This window comes from Delphinus delphis, chromosome 16, assembly GCF_949987515.2.
Source record: "Delphinus delphis chromosome 16, mDelDel1.2, whole genome shotgun sequence".
Classification (NCBI taxonomy): domain Eukaryota; kingdom Metazoa; phylum Chordata; class Mammalia; order Artiodactyla; family Delphinidae; genus Delphinus; species Delphinus delphis.
In genome coordinates this window covers 6,566,930-6,592,147 of record NC_082698.1, presented here as the reverse complement: position 1 = coordinate 6,592,147, position 25,218 = coordinate 6,566,930, and the positions used below count along the sequence as shown (strand labels likewise).

At 39.6% G+C, this 25,218-nt stretch overlaps 1 protein-coding gene across 2 annotated transcripts in view; it reads left to right on the top strand.

The window, feature by feature from the left end:
* The window catches only part of EDRF1 (erythroid differentiation regulatory factor 1), a 41,066-nt gene that overhangs the window by 13,281 nt on the left and 2,567 nt on the right, over positions 1-25,218 (top strand). For both annotated transcript variants that reach the window (XM_060033860.1, XM_060033858.1), the window contains exons 13-24: positions 616-873; positions 2,624-2,695; positions 2,996-3,146; positions 5,327-5,515; positions 5,844-6,044; positions 7,669-7,887; positions 9,544-9,767; positions 11,132-11,290; positions 11,465-11,614; positions 13,134-13,287; positions 14,649-14,764; positions 16,176-16,327. In XM_060033860.1, coding sequence (XP_059889843.1) covers positions 616-873; positions 2,624-2,695; positions 2,996-3,146; positions 5,327-5,515; positions 5,844-6,044; positions 7,669-7,887; positions 9,544-9,767; positions 11,132-11,290; positions 11,465-11,614; positions 13,134-13,287; positions 14,649-14,764; positions 16,176-16,327 — 2,045 coding nt within the window. The remainder of the gene's footprint in view (positions 1-615; positions 874-2,623; positions 2,696-2,995; positions 3,147-5,326; positions 5,516-5,843; positions 6,045-7,668; positions 7,888-9,543; positions 9,768-11,131; positions 11,291-11,464; positions 11,615-13,133; positions 13,288-14,648; positions 14,765-16,175; positions 16,328-25,218) is intronic.

Sequence of the window (25,218 nt, the reverse complement as noted above, 5' to 3'; positions counted from 1 at the left end):
TAAATGTCTAATTGCTGATTAAGGTGATGGTGGTTAATAAGTTAAAAATAGTGTTAAGACTATTGCATGTCTGAGACTAAGAATTACCTAAACAGTAGAGTAAAATAAATGCTAATATATAAATGCTAATTTTAAGAGAAACCAGATTTTCTGGACTTTTCCCTCATTAAGCTAGTGGAGGTTTTCCCCCTGGAACCATAGGTCGTATAGTAAATATTAGTTGCCTATTAAAGATAAACTAATTAGTTCATAGCGTGTAAAGAGAAATTCTTGTTTCTTGGTTGATACGGAGTGATGTGTTGCTAACATTTTAGTTATGACACTTTATACGTGAAAACTTGTCTCCAGTGAAATACATTTGCCACTTTTTCTTAAGAGAGAGGGCTGGGAATGGAATAATTTTAGGAAATAAACATATCAACCCATGAGGATTTTACAGAGTACATTCAGAGTATTGGTACTTTGAAACAGGAACATTTCAGTGTGTATTAACAGTCTGTGGTGGAAACAGCCTGTCTGCAGGTCTCTTAAAATTTGTTAGTACAGTAGTAAAATTCATTCCACTTTAGAATGCTCGATTTTGATGAGTTACTTATATTTTTTTCTTTTTATAAGATTATTGCTTCAGCCAATTACATGCTTTCAGAACTCTTCCAATTGGATGAACCTAAAAAAGAAAGTTCAGAATCTCCATTAAATGAGAATTCTGATGAAAGTTATAGTGAAGAGGAGGAGGAGATGCCAGACAGCGATGAAAACGTATCCTACAGCACCTGTTCTGATCCATCAGATGATAACAAAGCAGTAGCTATAATTAAGTCTGTTGGAGAATTGTCAGTTCCAGAAAAATACAAATCCATTCATCAAATCAGAGTAAGCATATTGAAATTTGTATTAAAATTTCATCAATGGAAAAACAAACAATCGTTAATTGAATACAGTTAGCATCATCTCAAGAGATGGCATTACTTCAGTAAATCTTTTATGGTCTAGGGTCTAATAATCATTAGCTCTATGAATTCTGAAACTTGGTTTTATAGTTGTCCCAGGGTAACTGATCCACATGCAGACCTATGGTGGGCTGATGTGTAAACCACATCAATATGTTAATTTTTATGTGGGAGATTTTCCTTTCCAGTGACCAGTGTGCAGCCCTGGCTGCTCACCATGGTACTTCTTCCCGATTGCTGTGTTGCTGGGAGACTGAATGTGTAGGTTGCTTGGTGCACGTAGAATCAGAGCACATGGGTGGCTCATTATTGATCCATATGTGGAGAAATCTGGCACATTGTCCCTGTGCTACAGGATGGTGCTTTTCAGTGACTGTGGCCATGTCAGCTGGATTGGACATGTCTCTTCTCTGGTCACAGCCCGAAAGACCCTAAGAGCTTCCTCCCTTTTGGTTTCTCTTGGTGTCAATTGTGTTGACTGTCATACCATCCATCTTTTTCTAGACAGTGTAATTATGTTTCATTTTTCTAAATTATAATTAATTTCCTGTCATATTTATAGATAATCTCTTAATTTAAGCTCTGAGTTTAACTTTCAGGTGGAAATTTTATATCCAAATAGGTTTTTAGAGGACACCTCTGTGTCACCCCAAAACATTGCCTGTCCTTCTGACCTTCTCTTCCTTCATTTCTCCTCTCATTTACCTTAGCCCCACTGCCTTTTTTTCTGTCTCTCATAAACCGTCTTTCTGAATTTTAGTGCACTTGCAGCTTGAACCCCGCAGTACAGTAAAAAAATGTTTCTGATTATAAACAAAAACATTGATTGTAAAAGCTACCTGTATTTGGGAAACTGCATTGTAACAGAATGTGATTACATTTGGAGAATGGTATGCTTACAGATTTTTTTTTTTTTTTTACAGAGACAGCACTTTCTATCAATATTGAAAGCACTCAGAAATACAGTCATAGTATTCATATAAACATGTCTTTCATGGTAGCTTTGCCTTATCTCAGTAGTTTTTGAAGTACAGACAGCATGGCTCCAGAGCCCCGGCCTCAGCACTCGCTCACTGAGTGCTTGAACACATTACTTAACATCTGTGTTTACTTCTCTGTATAACGAGAATGGTAATTCCAGCCTCATAAAATTCACCAAATGGAATGCCTCGCAGAAGCTCTTACACATGATATCACTTAGTAGATGGAGGCTGTTAACTGGTTCTCCTCCTAATTAAGTATATAAATTATACAGTGAGACCATTGGCAATACTTGTTAACTTATTGCTAAATTGATGATATTATTAACTGTGTTACCAAGAACTAGTGCTGATTAGGAGTCAGGCTCACCTATCGGATTAGGTATACATTTATTTAAAACATTACTACTCTCATTCTTGCTTTTTTTGTTGTAATAGAATTATTTTTTTGAATTTTAAGTACTTAAAGCAACATGTATGCTGGAAGATCTTTTTAAGCAAGATTTTTGTTGATGCTTATATCAGTTTACTCTGCAATTAAACAGTGCATTAGCCTTAAAATGTCAGATACCTCACTAAGCTGAATATACAGAAAATTTCAAAATTATTGACTTGTAGAGTTTTAGTAATTCCCAGGAGATGGAATTTGTCATATCAGTGCATATTAATAATTTTAAATGTTTGTTTCTGAAGCCCAGTTGTGCATTTCCAGTTTGCCATGACATAGAAGAGCGCTGTAGACTTGTGCTTACCTACGTTCTGGAGGTAAGTTTCAGTGTAGACTGCACCATTTCAGTAAAACTTGTACTTGATATGCAAATAGTGTTTGTTTATTGGTGCCTACATGTTATTCTGAATGATATTCTACTGTGATTCCCCCCCCCTTTAAGCATAAGTTGAAAATTAATGTCTCCTAATTTTCAGGTCAAATGTAGTAGTTTTTTAAAGTCTGTTTTCAAAATTTAAATTCTCCTCAATGTATCTAGTAGTCCAGATATTGCCTTATATTTAGTTTCCAGTTGGTGTTCAGTGACACGTATAGTAAATGTTTCTTTTCTTTTAAAGGGTTTAAAATCTGTGGACAGCAGCATCAAAAAAGAAAGTGACCTCCCTGCCGCTGACCCCAACACCCCAATCCCACTAAAATATGAAGATGAATCCACAAGGGGGGGTCCTGAGGGTCTGGAGAAGCAGATGGCCTTGTTTTTGGACAAAAGTAAGTTGAATTGAAGTGCAAATAAGGCCTTTTCAGCGGAATAATATAGTAGGCCTTTTCAATAGCAGACTTAGGTCAATTAAGGCATTCATTGAAAGGAATTCAGAAAAAGGATATCATGTGAATGGAAAGTGGGGGAAGATATCCTATCAATTGAAATATAAAATAAAACAGGATAATTTCGATCCTTTATAGATAGTTCTAAGAAGAACATAAGGAACCTGCTTCCTCGTGTTACCTGCTGTGAGGAACTAATGCCTTCAGCACGGTGGGGTTCTCCTGAGAAAGCCCCACTTCAGTAGATGCAGTCAAGGGTTTAAGCACAAGGACTTAGGAACCAAACCGCACAGCTTCAGATCTCAGCTTCACTAGGGCAGGTTGTTTGACTTTTTTGAGCCTTGTTTTCTCTCAAAGTAGAGACAGTAATAGTCCCTAGTTTAAAGGGCTCTTACACGGATTCAGTGAGTTGATGTATGTAACGTGCTTAGAACAGTGCACATAATGAGCACCTTAGGCGTGGTAGCCGTTGTCTCCTCACGGCACTTGGATAAGCTGCAGGAGTCACTTATGAAGGGTCTGATTTGTTCCTCAAGAACATCACTTCATGAGGAACATGTGGACTTTGAAGTCAAAGTCCTGAATTTCTCATTTATTTTAATCTAAGTTGTATTTCTTTTTCCAACCATATCCCCCTCCCTTTGTTTTTTTAAATCAGTTTCAGTTATTTTAAAAAGTGTTTTGAAAGCCAGTATGTTTAAAATAGTATCAAGTGCTTTCTAAAAGGTCTTTTCTTCCCTTCATGAACATAAGGGGGCGGGGGGCAGTGTGCGTGGCAGGATTCATTTCCCCAGCATTTATGTAGTGCTTCCTATGTGCCAGCCTGAGTCTACCCACAATGAGGAGGACCACACCAGCACTCGAGACCCCTGTCTCTGTGCTTCCTTCATGGTGTTCTCTTCTCTGAAATGCCTTTTCTGTCTCCTCCTTCCTCCGCATCTCAGCTGTTGAAAATCCTGCTCTTGTTTAAGGTCTCCGTCCTAACCTCTATCCCCAGAATTACTTGGTTCCCTCACCACTCTGTCCTGTGAGCACTTAACTGAGGCCTGCCTCAGTCATCATCAGCTGTGTCTAATGGTTTTACACACACACACACGAACACACTTGTGAGCAAAACTTCATCTTCTTCATTTTTGGTTTTCTCACAATGCCTCGCATATAGAAAATGCATAACAGTAGCAGAGGAAAAAGAAATACATGCACAAATAAAACCATAAGAGACTAAGTACTTTTCATTGCTTTGAAAGACTCAAGTGTTGGAGCTGATCAAAAAATGAGACATCTTTAAAAAAAATAAAATAAAATGAGACATCTTGAAGCTGGGAGATGATGGGGGGTGGGTTCCCACAGCATTTTGCTCTTCTCTCTGTCATTGCACTTAATATATTTTGTTGTGGTTTATGTTATTGGCCCATCTCCACCCTTGGTCTGTGGGGTCTTCAAGGACAGAGGCCATATAACTTCATGTCACTGTTTCTGGTGCCTAGCACGGTGCTTGGCACAGAAGTGGACATTTGTTGGCTGAAGAGGGTAGTAATGGGCTGGACTTTAGAAAGTATTCCTGGTGGAGGAAGCAGTAAACCCAGATGGGATACAGGGAAAACAGGGTTTATGTAGACAACAAGCTGCACCTTGATTTTGGTTGGTGGAGAGTAGGCGTGGAGTACAAGGAGGTAAGGCTAAACAAAATGGAGCTTAGGAAGTGGGCTGAGATGCTGAGACATGATTGAATAAGTGGTGAGAAGCCATTTTAATGTTTTAGAACAGGAGTTCCACTGTGATTAAAGCTGTGCTTTAGGAAGGTGAACTTTTTGGCAGGTCGACGCATAGACTAGAGAAAGGACGTAGATGTCAGTCATGAGCTTAGTTATGTTAGTGACCCTGAAAGAGTGACAGAGTTGACAGCTACGGAGAAGCAGGCCTTTGGAAATCCCAAGTGAGAATGTCAAAACACTGCTGTTCTACTTCATTGCATTTAAGTAGTAAGATACAGTATTTACCAGTTTTGTTGTAGCTATTAATAGTACCTAGGCCTGGAGGGTTTTTATCAAGAAGCAAAATTTTTTTTACAGTGAGACTTATATTCAAATAAAATGTGCTGCCTTTTTTCCCTCATGTCGTAGTGGGCTCCCTTCAGAAGGGTAATTATTCCAGTCAGTCTGGAATGATCCCTGGTTCTTGGCAACATAAAATGAAACTCCAGCTGATTCTCAAGTCATCGAAGGCCTATTATGTTTTGTCTGATGCTGCCATGAGTCTTCAGAAATATGGAAGAGCGTTACGATACATTAAATTAGCTTTGCAGAGCCATGGTAAGTTACTATAAATGAAAATATTTAATAGGCATTGGGAAGAGAGAAGGAGAAGGCATCTGAATCAGTGAAATTTTAATCCTATTTCTGTTTTAAATTTAACTAAAATTTTTTTTTCTAATCTTGTATATGTTTCCTAGTATTTTCCACTTTGGTTTAACATCGCTTCATTTTGAAATACATGAAGTCATATGTGATATGTGACATAAAATAAACTTAGATACAGTGGTACAAAGCTTTCAGCTGGTAACAGATTTTCTTAATTTTTACTGTATTCCTTCATTTTTAATGTGCTGTGTTTTTTCTCCTTCCTACCCTTTCCACATAGATACTTATTGCTGCCTCTGCACCAATATGCTTTCTGAAGTGCTGCTATTTCTTTCTCAATATTTAACACTCTGTGGTGATATCCAACTAATGCTGGCCCAGAATGCAAATAATAGAGCGGCACACCTTGAAGAGTTTAATTATCAAACAAAAGAAGACCAGGAAATATTACACAGCCTCCACAGGGAGTCCAGTTGTCAAGGTATGCCAGTGAGACTCATCGTTTGATTCAGAAAAATGCCAGAAATGTTAGTGTTTTGGTATTGCTGTTTTGTTTCATTTCTTAATGTTAAATTGAACATGATCCTGTGTATTTGTGTATAAAGTGGTTTTGAAGTATTTTATAATTAGTAATTATACAACTAGAACTAATTAAAAAATAGTCTCTGGAGACAATCGTATTGACTTTTTACACTTCTCTCTTTGTAAGGTTTTTCTGGGAAACCCTTCAGTCAGCTAACCACGCCATGATTTTCTTTTGAAAAGGAGTAACAGTTGGTAAAAGTGGATGATTACTTTTTGAATGGTTCACCTTTTGAATGGTTCCTGAGGGCTAAGATACAGTGATCATTATTTTTTTATTTTATTTTTTTTTGCGGTACGTGGGCCTCTCACTGTTGTGGCCTCTCCCGTTGCGGAGCACAGGCTCCGGACGCGCAGGCTCAGCGGCCATGGCTCACGGGCCTAGCTGCTCCGCAGCATGTGGGATCTTCCTGGACCGGGGCACGAACCCGTGTCCCCTGCGTCGGCAGGAGGACTCTCAACCACTGCGCCACCAGGGAAGCCCCAGTGATCATTATTTTTTAAATGTAGTTCACAGCTGTCTGTTTTTGGAGTTGTCAGATTTTAAACCTGGAAGATAGGAGAATTTAGTCTGCAGAGCAGTATCCCTCCCTCTTAGCTCAGTACGGTTATATATAAGCACCTTGCAATTAGGGCAGTAAGTGAGACATTAGGTGCTTTTGTAATGTATGGAGTTGTTTTATTATGCTCTTAAATCGTTTATATCACTTTATATCCACATCCCAAAAAACTTTGGACTGTTAACATCTAGAGAGGTATACTGGCGGAGGAAATGTATTATTATGGGGGTTTTTTGCCCTCTTTCTCCCCTTCTCCCCTTCTGAGTTTCTCAAATAATCATTTTATTTTAATAAACATGGTGATAAAATCCTTAAGTTTGTTTTTGCCATTCCCATCATGTTAATTTCATATAATTTACTTCTTTGTAAGAGTGATGTGCTCCTTGAAAGTTATCAGCAGGAGTACTACCCTTTTTCTTCCTTGAATTTTTGGGCCCTGCACCTGAGTTTACTCCAGTCTCCACTAGAGGGCACGTTTAAGTCTTTGAGAGCTTATCTGTCAGCTTCTTCAGTGACATAAACTTACATTGGCAAACTCTAATGTACATAACTAGCCTCTGTAGCAATCCGAACTTTATTTCAAGAACTGTTTCCAGTAATTAAAAAGGAAAAACTGGTTTACCTTGTATCAGTGGACAACTTTAGGTCTGTACCAGTAAGCAGTGGACCTGGTAAAATCTGGGTCTTGGGAGTTGTTTTTAGGCAGGAAAATATTTCTTTTAATCCAACATGAATGTCCCAAGAAAATATAGTTTTTAAAATAAATTCAGAGATCTTTTCTTTTGAAATTTAAAATTTTAGTTGTATTAACTGAATCTTACTATGTTTATAGTATATTGCATATTATGGTATAAGCATAATTTTACTATACGTTATTTTGTCTTAAAAGTATTAGATTACTTAGATACTAAGGAAGAGGGGTTCATATGACTCATGGTGATGTTTCCTTTTTCTTCTTTTAAGGATTTGCATGGGCAACTGATTTGTCTACGGACTTAGAAAGTCAACTTTCAGTTAGTTGTAAATGTTATGAGGCTGCTAATGAAATCTTGCAGTTTAGTGACTTAAAAAGTCAAAATCCAGAACAGTATATACAAGTATTGAAGAGAATGGGTAACATTAGAAATGAAATCGGTGTCTTTTACATGAATCAGGCTGCCGCATTACAGAGTGAGAGAATAGGTGAGTACGTCTCTGGGGTCCTGTCTTTATTGCCCGTTCTCTTAGAAAATCATGCTGATTTTACATGGTTCAAGCCAAGAACTGTGTCATTTGATTTTATGTCATAAAGGGGTGCACTATTAAAGAATCTTTTATTATTAAATTCTCAAGGAATAAAAGTAGGAAAAGACAGTATTTCCCCTTGGGAGTCATCATTTCACTGTCCTCCGTCCTCCATCTGATCACTTCAGAAGTGAGTTGGACAGTCAGCCATGTGCTAGGCTCTATATTGGATATGTAATTGGCTAAGACGTAGTTCTCCGAGCTGGGAAGCCAGATATGAATACAAATCTCTGAAAAATGCTATAAGTACAAATGCCGTACAGTAGAGGAGTGGGGAAAGGAAGACGTTCCTTGAAGTTGTGGCTTTCTTGGAAGGCTTGTGGGAAGAAGGTGTAGTTTGGGCAGATTGCAACATGATATGATTGCAGCAGGCAGATGTGGGAAAGGTGGGATGTCTCGACCGGAGTAGGCAGCGTTAGGAAGGAGCCAAAGATATAGTGTCCAGTGGGTGTTTAGAGGAGCAGCGAGTGGTCTTCAGTGATTCAGGCAGAGGGGGATGGACTGCGCCCATGTTGAGTTTGAGAAGCCAGTGGACATGTACCTGAATGGTATGATTTAGTAGTCAGTTAGAAATGTGTGCTTAGAGCTCTTTGGGTTAGCAAGGCATAGGTTGGGAACCATTCACATAGGCGTGATAGTTGAAGCCATGAGAATGGGTGAAACTGTAGAGGCTGTACACACAGCATGGGAAACCAAAAGGGCAGAGATAAAACTGAGGACAGCAGGTAGGTTGAATAAGTTATTGTGTGCCTGTTGATCTGTGAGCTGTACTTGCCACAGGGGTACAGAGGTCATTGCCGGTGGGAGAACCTGTGCTTTTTTGTTGTTGTTATTTATAGGTATATAATACATTTTTAAAATTGAGATATAAGAACCTATGCTTTTAAGGTGCCTCTGGAGGAGGAAGTTGGTGAAGGTGTATGGAAAGTGCTTGTCAGAAACCTAGGAGAATTAGAGAAGACACGGACTGTGCCTCTTGAAATTCATGGGGCCATGTCTTTTGAATCTTTATGCAATAGTGCTTTGCTCGATGTTTTTATATGCCTGCTTTAATATCATCTGGTTAATAGAGAAGAGGACTCCGAGTGTTGTGTCAGTCTGCCCGGCTGCCATAGACTAGGTGGTTTCAACAACAGAAATTTATTTCTCACAATGTGGAGCTGGAAGTCCAAGGTTGGATTTCTCTGAGACTTCTCTTCTTGGCTTGCAGGTGGCCACTTTCTTGCTGTGTCCTCACCTGGTCTTTTCTGTGTGTGTGTTCCTGACGTCTCTCTCTCTTATGAGAACACCAGTCATTTTGGATCAGGGTCCCACCTTATGACCTCATAAATGAGACCTTAGTCAACATTTGTGGTTAGGGCCTCAACATGAATTTGGGGCGGGGGGCGGGGGGGACACAGGTGTGATGAGAATAGTGCGCTGCAGTGGGTCCAGGTGGCTGGTGGTCCACTAGACATCCTGTCACTGCCACGCTCTCATCATCTCATCGAGAGACACTGGTGCGTTTACGCTGATATCTGCTTACACAATTGTTTTCTTTCTTTTTTTGTGAAGTGAGCAAAACTGTGTCTACTGCAGAGCAGCAGTTGTGGAAAAAAAGCTTTTCTTGTTTTGAAAAGGGAATTCACAACTTTGAGTCAATTGATGATGTCACAAATGCTGCCCTTTTATTATGTAACACGGGACGACTCATGCGAATTTGTGCACAGGCTCACTGTGGTGCAGGTGATGAATTTAAACGTGAATTTTCTCCAGAAGAAGGCTTGTATTACAATAAGGTAACTTGCTTACATGTTGGACCTCATCTATTCACACCTGATTGTCCTTTACACTTTGCCACAGCTCCACTAAAAGGTTATAAAACTAAAATAATTAACAGCTGTGGTGATGGCACAGGACTAGACAGATCATTAAAACACTTAGAAACTGGAAGAATACTGAGAATTTAGTAGTGAAGATGACAGGTAGCGAAAGATAATTGTTGAGTAAATTACATCGGTGTAGTGAGAGCACGTCAGATGGATTAAAGATCTACACAGAGAAGTGAAACTCTGGAAGTCCCAGAGGAAAATACAGGTAGGCGGTTCTCTGATAGGATGGGAAAGGACTTTTGCAGCGTAACACAAAGAGCAAAAATTGCGACATAAAAGATGGATAAATTCAAATGCATAAAAATTGTTTCTTAAATGCACAACAGAAAGCAAAATTGAAAAGCAGTCCACAATCCAGGGAAAATACTTAGAGCATACATGACAGATCAGAGGTTAATAAATCCTTAATATATAAAGAACAATTAAGAATCATTGAAAATAAACTGCCCCAATAGAAGAACAACTAACCTTGAACAAAAAAGTCATACGTGTAAAAAAAAAAAAAAAAAGTAAATGGTTAATATGTAAGAAAAATTTCAAAATTTAAACTTTTATGAAATTTAAAAATCAAGTTTTTTTAATCAAATTGTGAACATTTTTTGGCAAATGGTAATATCCAGCGTTGGGGGAGGTACAAGAACACTCATTTAGTCGAGAACTTTGAAGCTGTTTAAATTACATTAGTGAGCAATGTTCATTGCATAGAGAACTTAAAAAAAAAAGTGACCTTGTTTTTCTTTAAGCCTACATATACACAGAAAAAGTGGATAAGTACACACCAGAAATGTAGAAATTATTGCTGGGTGATGGAATTCAGTGTGATTTTATTTGATTACATACAATGACCATGTATTTCAGCATAGTGGTGACAGAGGTGGGAAGGGTTGCTTCTTTATACAATCAAACCCAGCAAATTTTTTATCCATAGACTTGTCAGATTATTTTTTCTAGTTTGCTAGTTATATAAGCTGTAATTCTCATTTAGAAAGAAAGGAAAACAAATGAAAAAAATGCATCCTTATGCTTCACATGAGTCATAAGACACTCAGATGGGCTGATGATAGACTCGAGAGGAAATGTGGGCAACATGTAGTCCACTTTAAATCACTTTCTTCATTGAAACTGTGTCACTGATTTACTTTTTTCCTTTCCTCATGATATTGGTCTTTTATAAATTCTCTCAAATTAATGTTGGGGTGATTGTGAGACATGTTTTACTTTATGGTGTATATTTAAACTGAGTCACAATGGTCCTCTTCCCTCCCTTGCAGGCTGTTGATTACTACTTGAAAGCTCTTAGATCCTTGGGAACACGAGACACACACTCAGCTGTTTGGGACTCAGTGAATTGGGAATTGTCCACTACTTATTTTACTATGGCAACTCTACAGCAAGATTATGCTCCGTTATCTAGAAAAGCTCAAGAGCAGGTAATATTTGCTGGATTATAAAGAAGTCTTAACCTTACTTATTCCTTTGTTTGACACATATTGAGCATCTGTTATAGTCTTTTTCTTGACAAGCAGTATTTAAATGTTTTTAAGATTCTTACATAAGATTATGGGATTGTCATTTTTTTCCTCCCCCTTAAAAAAAATACACAGATTGAAAAAGAAGTCAGTGAGGCTATGATGAAGTCCCTGAAATACTGTGACGTGGACTTGGTGTCTGCTCGACAGCCTCTTTGTCAGTACCGAGCTGCAACCATCCATCACAGGCTGGCGTCCATGTACCACAGTTGTCTGAGGAATCAGGTATTGCCATTTCGATTCAAGTTAAGTGCCAAGTCCATTTAAACGTGTTCTGGTGCTTTTCTTACATTTCTGTAGACATTTAGAATGCCATCTATTCTTTTAGCCATTTGAGAAAAACTTGGACTGTGGGTATTTTTCCCCTCTCTCCTATGCTATGTATTTTTTTATTATAATTGGGTCTTAGTTTGCAAAATTATGTGTTTGCCTGGGTGTATTATTTAGATTTTTTTAAAATGTAGTTAGGCTTTATAGTAACGGTTCTATGTCAATTTTAAAGTATGCATTGCTCATTTAAAAAAATTTTTATTTTGAAATAGAGCATGCATATAAAAGCACATAGAAAATGTATGTGAAGCATTTATACAGTTTAAAGAAAAACAAAGGAAACCCTTGTGTACCTCACCTTGAGGTTAAGAAATGGAAGACTCCTTCAGGGATCCCCTGTGTACCCCTCCCTGTTGAGTCTCTCTCAGTACCCACCCACATTAACTACTGTCCCAGATTTTCTGTTATGTCTGTACCTTTTCTGTCTTTTACCACCTAGATTAACTACTGTCCCAGATTTTCTGTTATGTCTGTACCTTTTCTGTGCTTTACCACTTAAACGGCATGTTTACATTTTACCTGGTTGTGAACTTTATAGAACAAGTCATACTGTACATATTCTTCTGTGGCTTACTGCTTTTTAGTTAACATCATGTATTGGAGATTCTTCCAGGTTGATACACGTAGCTGTTCATTTTCTCAGCTCAACAGTATTCATTAAATGAATATATCCCAGTTTATTTATCCATTCTATGATTAGTGAACTTTGGGGTGGTTCTAGTTTGAGGCTATTAGCAATAATATGATGAACAGTCTTGTACCTGAATCCTGGTGCTCAAATGCATGTATTTCTAAGGATAATTTGAGGCCTGAGCTGAAGGTGCCCTCCTTCAGAGAGGTTGCCTTGCTTCTGCCAGGAGTCTTGTGCTTATAGTTTCTCAGGGATATTTTTTTATTGTTTTGTTGTTGTCCCTTTCTTAGCTCAGCACCAAGACAAATTATCTTGCAGTTCCTTGGGTGTGGGTTTACTTCTGGGATGCCTTTATCCTGGAAATACTGTCCTTTGAGGTCCAGCTGAATCTGGAGAGGGTTTTTCCCACTCTGAGCTGGCCCTAGACTCTTTTCCGCTTGCCACAGAGGGCCCCCAACCTAAATGCACATTTGTCCAGATGGCCTAATATCCTCACGGCAAAAGCAAGCTTGAGAGAATTCGAAGACAGTTCACTGGGGGAAGAATTGTCTGTTCAGCAAATCATGCTGGGACAACTGGCCATCTGCGTGCAGAAGGATAGGGTTGGACTCCTCCCTCACATAACATATAAAAATAAACAAAATGGATTAAAGACCCTAAATGTAAGAGCTAAAACTCTAAGACTTGTAACAAAACACTAAAAAGTATTTAGTGGTCCAGAGACTTGGTTAAGTAGTTATTGTGAAATCAAAGCCTTAGGATTTATTTTATTTTTGGTTCTAGGTTGGTGATGAATATCTTAGGAAGCAGCACCGGGTGCTAGCAGATCTTCATTACAGCAAAGCTGTAAAGCTTTTTCAGCTTCTGAAAGATGCTCCATGTGAACTACTTAGAGTACAGTTAGAAAGAGTAGCGTTTGCAGAATTTCAGATGACCAGTAAGTCTCACTTCTTTATTTCGCAGGTTTGTATGCATTGGCTTAGTGTTGGGTTGTCTTAGAGTGAGGCAGCCTATGGATCTCTCTTGGATGTAAGCAATGTTGTTTTCTTTTGAATTTGCCCATAGTTAATGTCTTTGGGTAGGGACATCTTTTGAAATGCTTTTTAAAACTTAGAGAAATGCATTAGCTTATGTTTAATGAGTAGATATACTGAAATATAGCCCAGGATTTCTTACTTGAAAAAAAATTATGACAAGTTAGTTTAGACAATTAAAGATTTTAAGCATCATGAACAAGATGGGAGTGGAGAAGCGGTGATGGAGAAGTGGTGGGCCTCACTGAGTCCCCTTGAACGAAGAACCAAGACTGGCAGCTTTGGATTGTGGTTCTAGAACAGACTTTAACTGCAGATCCTGAGCAAGGTGGCGATGAAGTGGGAGGGCAGGGAGGGCGAAAGCGAGGCGCTTCATTTATCATTTCCCACGGCGGAGTAAGCTGGCCCTCCACCACTGAGTGATTTTTTCTAAATTCCCTCCTTGGTCTTGTTCACCTGCTCCCCTTCTGCACAGGGATCTTTTGAGAAATATCTCTTGTGTGGTAAAGAAACAAGAGACATTTATTTGAAGTACAGCAATTCCATTGGTTTCTTTTCAGTTGTTTTCTTCTATAAAATTAAAATAAATTTAATATTTAACATATGCATGACTCTTTATATAGTATCTCTGGAAGGATGGATGAGAAACTGACGGCACTGTCACTTCCGTGGCTTTCAGTGTATGCCCATTTGTACCTTATACATTTTGACAGTGTATTACCTATTCAGAACAGTTTTTAGAAATACTTTTTACTAAAAGCATCTTTTTAAACTTTTTGCCAGTATATAGTGCCTAGCTGAATGTCTTGGGTGGTCACCCAGGATTAATAGTAGCTCTTTTTGGGGGCAGTCTGGGGTGATCTTCTTTTCCAATTTGCATCTTTGAATTTTCTGCCATGTTTGAATTCCTTAGAATGAGCAGGCATCGTTTTTTATTTAAAAAAAAAAAAAAAAGTAGATACTGGGAACAAATCTGCTAAGATGGTAAGTATGCTTAATTTCCTTTTTAAAAAATGTTTAATACTGTGACTGTAAAACCAGATAGTGAGGCAGGGAAACAATGATTGTTTATTGCCTTGTTAAGTCTTACTATTTTTCTTTAGGGATAATTACTAGACAAAAGTCGGATTTAGAAGATTTCTTGGGATTCTCATGAGCTACCTTTACAGCATTTGAAAATCGGAATTTTCATTAATACATTGACATTGGATGGGTTTCTAGATTTATATTTAAAGGAATGATCATTTTGTGTTTGACACTCTAGGTCAGAATAGCAATATTGGAAAATTAAAAACACTTTCTGGGGCTCTTGATATAATGGTGAGAACTAAGCATGCATTCCAGCTCATCAGAAAGGAGCTTGTAGAGGAATTTGACCAGGTAAATGGAAAAAAGATTTATCATTGTTTTTTATGTGTCTTAAACTAAATGCTACATGATGTGTATAGTGGGCATATGGGATGCGTGTATGTGTATATATGTGTCTATATGCATTGTGTGTGTACAGATACATAAATACATATGCTCTGCATAAAAACCTGTTAACAGTGATTATTACATTTTCTTGGTGGAATTATTAAACTCAAATTTACAAGTTCATCTTTTATATTTTAAAATTATTTCTTGTGGGCTTCCCTGGTGGCACAGTGGTTAAGAATCTGCCTGCCAAATGCAAGGGACACGCGTTCGAGCCCTGGCCCGGGAAGATCCCACATGTCGCGGAGTAACTAAGCCTGTGCGCCACAACTACTGAGCCTGAACTCTAGAGCCCGCAAGCCACAACTGCTGAGTCCACGTGCCACAACTGCTGAGGCCTGTGCGCCTAGAGCCTGTGTTCCACAACAAGAGAAGCCACCACAATGAGAAGCCCGCGCACCGCAACGAAGAATAGCCCCCGCTCGCCGCAACTAGAGAAAGCCCGCGTGCAGCAACGAAGACCCAACATAGCCAAAAATAAAATAAATAAATTTATTAAAAAAAAATTATTTCTTTAAATAACCACATAGACCTTGGTTAATAATAAGGCCCTGGGAGTATAAAGTCTATTAAGTTTTGTTTTTTTTTGTGGTACACGGACCTCTCACTGTTGTGGCCTCTCCCGTTGCGGAGCACGGGCTCCGGATGCGCAGGCCCAGTGGCCACAGCTCACGGGCCTAGCCGCTCCGCGGCATGTGGGATCTTCCTGGACCGGGGCACGAACCCGTGTCCCCTGCATCGGCAGGCGGACTCTCAACCACTGCACCACCAGGGAAGCCCTGTTTGTTTTTTTAAGAGAAAGGTCTGTGCCTTCTTTTATAATTTCCACTAAACTGTCTGTAGTTGAACGGTGATTGGGCTTAAGCAGGCTCCTTGGGAAGGCCTTTCCAGTTTGCCAGGTGTTCCCACATTCATGCTGCCTTCTACTGAAAGCTTCCCTGAGTCCCAGTGGCCTCCAGCCTATTTCCAAACTCTGGTTCTCAAACCATACAGTACTGTTTCCATCTTGCTCCTTGAGCGTCTGACGTTGGAAAGTCAGGAGGTTTTTGTTCAGGATTAGTTTCTACTACGTAAGTGCCTTTTAGGTCTGAGACATTTTTTAAATGTGGTTTAGTCTATCAAAATGTTCTCAGGGGAGGGAGGAGGAGGCCGTGATGAGGCTGCCAGCAGGCTGTCCCTGAGGGAAAAATCATCTCAGGTTTGCTCTTTTTTACTTTTGGTTTAAAAGTTTACTGGATTATTGAAATGGCGGTTCCATCACTTTAGTATGAAACTGTGAGGTAGCTTAGGTGAAATAACGTTTTGTTGTTTCTAGCCTAAGAGTGAAGAGGCCCCTCCAGCTGCTGATTCTTCTCCTAGTCTCAGTCGAGAAGAAGTGATAAAACTCTTGGGTATATTTGAATCTCGCTTGTCATTCCTTCTTCTTCAGTCCATCAAACTGCTGTCATCAACTAAAAAGAAAACAAGGTAAATTTTTTGGAAATTTCTTTCCAAGCACCTTACCTGTATACTTTTTATTACTGATACTGTAAAAGGATGGGCCCCATTCTTTGTTGTGTGTTTTAAGTGGTGCTCTTTCGTGATTTGTTAAATTGAGTGAGAATCATCTCCATGTGGCCTACTACGTGTTGAGATTATAGAAACAAAGAAATCTTACTGCCTAAGGATAAATACCCTATAGGTTGTAATATTTTCCCTGAGAGAGATGAATGACCTGGAATGAAGACCTTGACTGTTTCTTGTAACTCTTCTGAGCATTGTGTTTAATGGGAAGTCAGAACTATAGTTTAGATACTCAGGGCCAAGTGCATCATTAAAAGTAGGTGACAGAACATCAAAGTCTCTCTACCCAAGAAACTAGTGAAGAGAAGAGTGAGCATCTCAGCAAATACACCTATAACATCTTATACAATTATGTTGTTTTCCAGAGTTATTATGTTGGGATTATTAATTTAATTTGAAATTCTGGTAGTAAATACTAGATCAGGAAAATAATATAAACAATATGCCTTTCATTTTTTTAGTATAAGTATAATCCAGCCATATTACAAAATTTGAAAAATAGAAAAAGGAGAATCATTTATCCTAATATATTCATTCTTATCAGTTATCCTGTGCGTATTTTACCAGTTTATAAAATTGGGATACAGATAATTTTTTGTCTCTTTTTATGTTTTATTTATATATAGTAAAATTCATCCTTTGTGGTGTACAGTTCTTCAAGCTTTGACAGATGCATAGATATGTATGTCTGCTGACAAAATCATGGCACAGAGCAGTTCCATCAATCCAAAAATTCCCTCTTGCTGCCTCTTTATAGTTAATTCCTCTCCTGATTTCAGTTCCTTAGTATCTCAGGGAGAAAGCATTCTGTCTCCTGCTATGAAGTGTGACATCAGCTACAGGTGTTTGTAGATCAAGTTGAGGATGTTCCCTTCTATTCCTAGTTTGCTGAGAGTTTCTATCATGAATGAATGTTAAATTTTTGTCAGATGCTTGTGCTATATACATTGAAATGACTATCATTTTCCATCTTTAATCTTTTAATATAGTGGATTACATTGATTTTTTTAATGTTAAACCAGCTTTGAATCCCTGGGATAAACTAGTGCTTTGTTGTGGTGTATTGTTTTTTTTATGTATTGTTGGATTCCATTTGCTAATATTGTGTTGAGAATTTTTGTGTCTGTTCATAAGGGGTATTAGTCTATACTTCTCTTGTGATGGTTTTATCTGGTTTTGGTATTTGAGCAATGCTGGCCTCATAAAATCAATTGGCAAGTGTTCCCTCTCCTGTTTTTTGAAAGAGATTGGAATTTATTGGTGAAACCATTTTAACGTAGAGTTGGCTTTATGAAAGGTTTTAACGATTAGTTCAATTTCATTTCATAGATGTAATATTATTCAAGTTGTCTTTTTTTCTTCTTGAGTTTCATCTGTTGTCAAATATATAGGTTCACAGTATTCCCTTATTAGCCTTTTAATATCTAAAGGAGTTTTTCGTGATAGCCCTTCTCTCATTCCTGATATTAGTTTTATCTTCTCTTTTTTTTTGGTCTGGTTAGAAGTTTACCAATTTTATTGATCTTTTCAAAGAACTAGCTTTTCGTTTGGTTTCTCTTCCCCCATTGTTTTTTTATTTTCAGTGTCATCGATTTCTACACTTATATTTCCGTGCTTTTGTTTATTTTGGGTTTAATCTGCTTTATTTATTTATTTATTGCTGTGTTGGGTCTTTGTTGCTGTGGGCAGGCTTTCTCTAGTTGGGGCGAGCGGGGGCTACTCTTCTTTGCGGTGCGTGGGCTTCTCATGCAGTGGCTTCTCTTGGAGCACAGGCTTTAGGTGCATGGGCTCAGTAGTTGTGGCGCACAGGCTTAGTTGCTCCACGGCATGTGGGATTTTCCTGGACCAGGGCTTGAACCTGTGTCCCCTGCATTGGCAGGCAGATTCTTAACCACTGTGCCACCAGGGAAGTCCCTTTTTCTGGTTTCTTAAAGTGGAAGCCTAAATTACTGATTTGAGGCCCTTTTTCTTTTTAAATATAAGTATTTGCCACTATAAAATTTCTTCTAAGCACTGCTTTTGCTATGTCTCACAAATTTTGATATATTTTCCTTTTCATTCAGTTCACAGTAATTTTTTTATATCCCCTGAGATGTCCTCTTTGATCCATGTATTATTTAGAGGTATGCTGCTTAATGTCTGAATATTGGGACTTTCCAGATATCTTTCCATTATTGATTGCTTATTTTAATTGCACTATGGACTGAGATCATAACTGCATATGATTTCTCTTCTTTAACAGTTGTTTAGATTTGTTTTATGGCCAAGAATATGGTTTGCCTTGGCAGGTGTTCCATGTGCACTTGGAAATTATGAGTAGCTTACTGTTTGGTGGAGTGTTGTGTAAATGTCGGTTAGGTCTAGTTGGTTCAGCGTGTTGCTCAGGTCTTCTGTATTCACACTTTCTGTCCACTTGTTCGGTCAGTCACTGAGAGAAGCATGTTGAAGTTTCCAGTGACAATTGTGTGGATTCATCTGTCTCTCCTTTCGATTCTTTCAGTTTTGTTTCACATATTTTGAGGCTCTATTAGTCACATACACATTTAGGACTGTTATATCTTGGAGAACTGAGCCCCTTATATAACGTGTGATGTCCATCTTTGATATTAATGTAGCTGCTCAGGTGTTTTTGGTTAATGTCTTTTTCCATCTTTTGCTTTTGACCTATCTCTGTCTTTTAACTTAAATGTGAGTTTCTTATAGATCGCATATAGTTGAGTCTTGCTTTTTCAATCCAAACTTATAGGTGGTATTTTTGTGTGTGTGTGTGTGGTACATGGGCCTCTCACTGTTGTGGCCTCTCCCGTTGCGGGGCACAGGCTCCGGACGCGCAGACCCAGTGGCCATGGCTCATGGGCCCAGCCGCTCCGCAGCATGTGGGATCTACCCAGACCGGGGCACGAACCCGTGTTCCCCTGCATCGGCAGGCGGACTCTCAAGCACTGTGCCACCAGGGAAGCCCTATAGGTGGTATTTTTAGACCAGTCACATTTAATGTGATTATTGATGTAGTTAGATTTAAATCTATCATCTTGCTAGCTGTTTTCTGTTTGTCTTTTTCTTCCTTGAGTTAAGTGAACATTTTCTATGATTCCTTTTTATTTCACTATTGATTTATTATTTATACCACTTTGTAAAGTTTTGGTGGTTGACCCAGCATTTACATTCTTAATCGGAGGCCACCTTCAAATAATATACTGCTTCACATGTGTGAAGACTTTAAAACAATATGCTGCCAGTTTTTCCCTTCCATCATTTGTACTGTTATCATTCATTTTACTTTTACATGTAATAAACAAACAATACACTCTACTGTTTTTGCTTAGATAGTATGCCTTTTGTTTATATAAAGTTTTAAGAGAACAAGGAATTTTTTTGCCTTTATTTATTGCATTTCTAGTGCTCTTAACTTCTGTGTAGATAGACCATTTTTTTGTGTGGTATTATATTCTTTCTACATGAAAAACTTCCTTTATCGTTTTTTATAGTATAGGTGTGCTAGCAAGGAATTCCTCCTTCTTGTGAAAGTCTTTATTACTTCCTCAGGTTTTAGAAGATCTTTTGGTTGGGTATAGAGCTCTTTCCACACTTCAGAGATGTCACTGCATTGCCTTCTGGTTTGCTCATTTTCTGACAAAGTCTGCTGTTCTGATCTTTGTTCTTCTGTATGTCATGTACCTTTTTCGCTCTAGCTGCCCTCAAGATTTCTTCCTTCTCTTCCCCCAGCAGTGTGGGCATTATATGCCTAGGTGGTATGATTTTTTTTTCCCTCCTCAGTGTTTTTATATCTTCTCCAATTTCTCTTTTTCTTTGGTTCCACTTATACCTATATTAAACTGTTTGATAGTGTTCCACAGCTTTTAGGTGTTCTGTTTTTTTACAGGTTTTTTCTTTTTGTGTTTCAGCTTAGGTGATTTCTCTTGACCTGTCTGCAAGTTCATTGTTTGTTGACTCAGTTTTGTGTCCTATACGGTTGGACTTGTTGAAGGCATTCTTTGTCTCTGTCACTGTGTTCCTCATTTCTAGTATTTCCCTTGGTTCTTTCTTATAGTTTCCCTCTCTCTGCTGAAGTTACCAATCTGATGCTGCATGTCGTCCACATTTTCCATTTGAGCCTTTTAATCATTGTCATTTTAAATCCCCTATCAGATGGTTCCAACATCTGTGTCGTGTCTGAGTCTGGTTCTGTTGTTTCTTTGACTCCTGGCAGTGTGTGGTTTCCTTGCCTTTCTACATCTTGTAATTGTTCGTGGGAAACTGGGCATCTCCTGTAGGATAGTAGACTGAGGGAAATGATTATTAAGCCTGGCAAGTTTGTACACCTGTCTCATGCTAGGCCTTCAGTGTGGGGAGTTTGAGTTCATTTTTCAGGTCTGGTGTTGAGCTGTGGTTGAGATTTTCTTGTTGCCTTGGTTACCTCCCGTGCCCCTCTGGCAGTGCCTGGGTCGGTGTGGAGCAGCTCTGTGGAGGCCTCTTGTACCGCCTTCTCCATCTTCACGTTTGGTCTTTTTCTTCCTGTGGCATCTCAAAGAGGGCCTGTCTTCATGCTCTTAACAGCTCCCAGCTGTATTCCACTCGCTGGTCCCTCCGTGCTTTGTAGCTGTTAGGGAGGGGAGGGGGAGTTGGCCAGGCTTCGCACTTGTTTCGGGTAAGCCTCAGTCTGGGGCAGACCCTGTGTCCTTGAGTGTCAGGGGTGTGGCCTTCCCCCTGCTCCCGCCCCTCCCCCAGGGCTAGTGTTTCTTCCCTTCCCTTCCCGTGTCTGCACTGACCTTCACCACCAGCGCTGCTCCCTCCCCAGCCCCGCCCCACATATTCAGGCTTCTGGTTCCTGCGGAGAAGGGTCCAGTGGGTTTGGGTTGCCTGCCCCGCCCCCTCCCACCGCTGCTGCAGCAGCTGTTCCCCTCGCCCAGGCCTGCACCACGGGAGCGTGGCCTGGGACTCTCATCAGGCTCTCACGTCAGCTCCTGCTGGGGCTCTTGCAAGCCCCTCCCTCACCAGCCCTCTCTCGACCTCTACCAGCTCATTAAGGATTTTAGCTGAATTCTTCTTGCCGTGTCCAGCTGTGTCCGCCCCAGGTGAGAAAGAACTTTCCTGTCTCGCCCCGTGGTAGCCTGTCTGTCCTTAGTTTTCAGACTGGTTGGTGGCCCTGCAACCCCAGCTCTCTGATGGGTTCAAGCAAAGTCGTGATCTTGTAGGTTGTCCTGCGTTTATTGCTGTTTTTTCCGTAAGGGTGGGAATGATACTTTTTCCAGCTCTCTACATCCTAAGCAGAAACTCCCTCTCCTGATTGTTTTTGAGTAATTCTCTCTGGTCTAAGAAGAGCGTTCGTTTTGAGAGGAGCCCTGAGTATTAGGTGCGCTGCCGTCTCAGCCCCATTGTTAACCCTGGGCGGCTACTCCATGTCCTGTTACTGGTGCACAGCAAGGGTAGCCGACACACCCATCTCCTGAAGAACCAAAAGGCAAAGGAGCTGTGCGTGTAGTGACGCACAGTTGGGAAAACTCATGGTTTTTCCTTTTTAACAGCAGTGGGTAAATTTTGAGAAATTTTTTACTGGTTTCCACAAAGTGGCAGTGTAAATATATATGAGATGTGAGAAACACAGTGATTCATTGGTTTTCACAAATCCATGGTTTAAGCAATTGGCTAACACGTAACAGTTCAGTCTTATAGTATCCTTTATACTCGTTAACAGTCATATGTATATGACCTAAGTCATTTTTATTTTAGTGGAGGGTCCTCTAACGTTCTGTTTATTCAGGTTATTACTATTCTAGTTAAAAAGTTTTAACCTAAACTTTTTACACGTGATGCATAAAGTCCTATTTAGCTAATCTCTGTTAGTTTCTTAAGGTTTATTAAATAAAAGACTTAAATGTGCTGCATGTGTTAATACGGTTAGTATGTTGACAGGTTGCACAACATAGAGACATATTGACTAGTAAGTCAATGACTGTTTCTCTCATGTTTCACTGATACACACGTGAACATCTATAATTTTTTTGTGGAGAGGAGAACATCCTGTGCTGCAAGCCCAGTTATTTCACCAGGAATTAATGAACATTCCTTTTTGGAGTAAAGGGAAATCAAAATTAGCCTTTAAAAGAAAGGAAATAGTCATATGTTTTTATTTTGACTGTTTCTTCCCTTCCCTCCCACCAAAAAAAAAAAGAATAGAATAAACTGAGCTTGGTAATTTAATTCTTAGACTCCTAAAGAATTGGAAAGAAATCTAAGAAAATTAAGATGCATTTAATTTAAAACAATTTTTGTTTTCCTTTTGAGATTGTGTAGGCACTTACGACGGCTGTGTCAGCACTGTCCTGCCAGAAACACTAGTTTTGTCTGTTGGGTTGTGTTTTTTGTTTTTGGATCAAGAATTTATTTGCTCTTGTACTGCATTTTAATATTCACTGCTTTAGCCTCTTGACCTTTTGCTGGCTTTGGGGTTTAAGATAATGAAAAAGTATAAAAATTAGAAGTAGTCTCTGAGGGTTTGGATGCCGTCTGCCATAGTCAGAGAACAGACCCTTTAGATTTATGGGTTTTCCTGGCCAGGTATGTCCATCTAATATTTGGTTAAGAATAGTGAAAAGGAAAATAAAAGAATGTAGGTTACCTTCTTTTGGGAAAAAGGTAACCCTAAGAAATGATAGGACGCCTCAGAATAGAGTTCATGGTTTCATTAACTCTGTGTGTGTGTGTGTGTGTGTGTGTGTGTGTGTGTGTAGATACCATAATGTTTATTTCTGCAGGAAAAATAAACATGAACAAAAACCAATTATAAAATGGAAAAGGACAATACCATTGTAAATCCTAAATAACACAGCTAGAACTATACTTCATGTCAATTTTTATTAAGCATGGTCAATTTTAAAATGGTCAAATACTGGCAATTACATACGGTTCAATAAAATGTGAAGTACATTATAGAAAACTTAATGGCATAAGATAAATTCCTTTCTTTTACTTCAGGTTGCCTTTTTCAGTTTCCCAGTTTCTAGATTGAACGATATGGCTGTTGACAATACTTAAGTTTTTGCAGTATAGAGAGAGAAAGAGAGAAAAGAAGATATAGAGAAATGGAAGCACAGCGGGACTAAATGATAGAGAAGAGAGACTGAATTTGTCCTGGGCCTGAACCTGGTTCCTAGAGAAGCGGCTTTGAGCAGCGCCTGCTCTTGGACCAACCAGCATAGTCAGTGCCGGGGTGAGGGCAGAGCCCCTGTGGAACGGGGTCCAAGGGTTCACCCCTGCAGGCCAGAACAGAGTGGCGACCAGCACAGTGATCACTGACAGGTGGACAGACAGCCCAGTCAGTAATCGTCCTCCAGGGATGTGAGTCTTGGAGCTGCTATTCCACTGCTCTGTCAGGGCTCTGTATGAGCCCTGAGATACAGAAGTAATATTGAAAATATTTAACATCAGGTAGCAATCAATCAGAAATCAGACCCAGGTTGTGAACAGGTGGCTGAGCCATCCCAGTGCATTCCCCTGAAGAGTGTATGAGGTCCTCTCATAAATATGAATATCACTATTCCCGGAGTTATTTATTTTGTGGACCTGGGCAGGTTTCATTAACTGTTGATGAGAGTTGCTTAAGGAAGGGAATGATTTGTAGAAATTGGAAGATAAAGATTTAACATTCAGAATTATGATCAGAACAAATCAAAGGGTTTTATATTTACGATCTCAGAAGCCCATCAATTATCCTTAGGCATCAGCTGAAATGACAGTGTGATGTCATTGCCCACAGAGACCAATTCATATTTCAGACAGTGTTTCTAATTGTTAAGTGCTATTGCCTTGATTACTGTCAGATAGGAGTTTAAATGTCTTATAAGGTTATCAGAGGTTTGTGAATGTTAACCTGACCCCCACAAAAAACCCAAAAAAACCCTAAAACATATCCATCTTAGGCCCGAACTGCAGACAGTGAATACGTTTTGAACGGTCATTTTTACTGTGCTGTGGGTGGTGCTGGGTGGGCGTGGGGTGGAGAGAGGAGATGTCCCTGGTGAAAGTCAGAACGAGCAGGAAGGAGAAAGGGGTCTGTAAGAGGGGGGTGTGGGCGGCCTCCCGTTGGCTGCCAGCCTGGGCCCGTCCGTGGTCAGGCCGGCCGCAGCGCGGAAGAGGTGGGTCCTGTCGAAGAGCAGTAGTGGGGCTGTGAGAGAAGTGGGGCTCCCTACAGCCTGAGCCTTGATCTGCAGCAGAAGGGAGGGTCCAGGCTGCTGGTTTGCTCTCCGGCAGGCCTGACCAACAGGCACTAGGGCAAAGGTGGAAGATTTGCATATTGGAGAGTGGAAAGAACATAGCATTTGAAGTCAGAAAACATTTTGACCTTGAACCAAATTATTTAACCCTTCTGGGCTTAGTTTTTACATCATTTAGTTTTTCATTACAAAATAAGGATACCAGTCCTTGCTCTCCCGGGGGGACAGGGTCACGGGCAGATCTCGTGTGCATGTGCGCACTCTCAGCTGTTCTCTGTATGTGTGGCCAGGGCTCTGCATTTATTATATCCGGACTCAAAAAATAAAAAGGATGCTAGAAATGAACTGCCGTGATTACTAGTCTTTTTCAGTAACATAAATATAATCCATCGATCTACCCTACTGGGGAGATATTTTCAAAATAAACTGCAAACTTAAGAAATTTTTGTTAAGACAGTTTTGAAATGGAAATTCCCTCTAGAACTCTCCAGCTGAGGGGCACTCTTCACACAGAAGCTGCACATCATTTCAGCTAGACGAGGGGCAGTGCGTCCGTCTCCGGCAGTGCTCGCTCCAGGGGAG